Source organism: Aplysia californica, unplaced genomic scaffold, assembly GCF_000002075.1.
Source record: "Aplysia californica isolate F4 #8 unplaced genomic scaffold, AplCal3.0 scaffold00337, whole genome shotgun sequence".
NCBI classification, from domain to species: Eukaryota; Metazoa; Mollusca; class Gastropoda; order Aplysiida; family Aplysiidae; genus Aplysia; species Aplysia californica.
Window position 1 is genome coordinate 91,279 of NW_004797607.1, and position 1,426 is coordinate 92,704.

The window sequence follows — 1,426 nt, forward strand, 5'->3', positions numbered from 1 at the left end:
CTCTCTCTCTCTCTCTCTCTCTTTCTCTCTTTCTCTTTCTCCCTCTCTCTTCCTCTCTCATCATGTCAATTTATCTCGGCATTATTTCACCCTACTACTCACTTCATGGGCCAGTCATCTCCGACCTTGGGACGTCACACTCCACACAGGAAGGTTATTACACAACAGAGAACGCCACATGTTTCTGATTAACTGCTTCTTGTGTTTTGTGAAGGGGTTTGCCTTTTGTGCGTTAGAAAAGAAAAGAAAAGAAAACGAAACAAAACAAAACAAGCAAAACGACTTATTTTACACTTTCATTTCCTCCACACACCCAGAAAATTTAAGCTAGGATAGGTATGGTGGGCGCTCTGATGTGGCCCTCTGCGACGCTTTTTGGTGTAAGCATTTGGCTTTTTGCTTTGCTCTCGAAGTTCGATTCCCTCTATGGGAATATATAATGCATTCCCAGCCTCTCTCCAACCGGGAAATGGCGTACCTTTTACATAATGCATCTAGTCGCTACTTCAGAATTACAATGTTCTATCATTGTTTTGAGAAATTTGACGTAATTTTTTTTTTAGTTTCACAACATGTCAAGCTGCAATTCTTTAGATATCTTGATAACGACTCCGCATAATCTTCCGATTTTGATAGAGCAGATAGTTTCTGACCTCATGGTCTTAGTAACTCAAAACGGCCAAAAATGTCAGATAGAACGTTGTAATTTTAAGGCAGCGTAGTAGTGTGTTCAATGTCAGCCACAACGACAGCTCCGACTCCAATAACCTGTCATACGATTCGCCCCAGGCATTTCCCAGAACGCTGGGGTTTTTGCAGACTTCACTCCCTGAAAGTTTGCTGCAACCTAATCGCCTGCTTCGATTCATGGGCACATGCATTGATTGATACTTAGTCTGTTGCAGAAAAACGTCTCGATCTTTCCTCAGGAGATCTGAATACTGAATAGGGAGTGGGCTTCGTGCATTTCGATTTTGTTATTCCAGGTTTGAAGCAGGCTATTTTTACCCTCTCAACTTTTGTGAAGTGTTTAACTACTTTTCTAAAGCCTATCGTTGCTTATGATTTTTTTCCCTCTTCCTTTATTCCCCAGACGAAAGAGACGCTGTGCAAAAGAAGACGTTCACAAAATGGGTCAACAAGCACTTGCTAAAGGTAGGTGTCAATACAGCATAGAAAGTTATATTCTGCAGTTGTCTGTGTTACGTCTTTGGAAGTGGAGTGTTTCCCCGTGTGTTGTTGGCGTTATGCCACCCTGTCTCGTTCGCCTCTTCTATAATAACTTTACAACGTTGAAATAGGCGTTATACTCATGAAATATATTGGTCTACCTTGTGGCTGAAAGGGAAAGTTGAGGGAATAGATTTGCATTCTTTGCTGTTAAAATTTGGTATTAATCGTGTTCACAGTGTGTGTGTGTGTGTGT

At 41.4% G+C, this 1,426-nt stretch overlaps 1 protein-coding gene across 1 annotated transcript in view; it reads left to right on the forward strand.

Moving 5' to 3' along the window:
* LOC101862514 (metacaspase-1) overlaps positions 1–1,419 on the forward strand; it is an 11,568-nt gene extending 10,149 nt beyond the window's left edge. Inside the window, exon 3 of the mRNA XM_005102740.3 lies at positions 1,094–1,419. Within this exon, the coding sequence (XP_005102797.1) occupies positions 1,094–1,176 (83 nt within the window). The 3' untranslated portion in view covers positions 1,177–1,419. The remainder of the gene's footprint in view (positions 1–1,093) is intronic.
* The last annotated feature ends 7 nt before the right edge of the window (positions 1,420–1,426 follow it).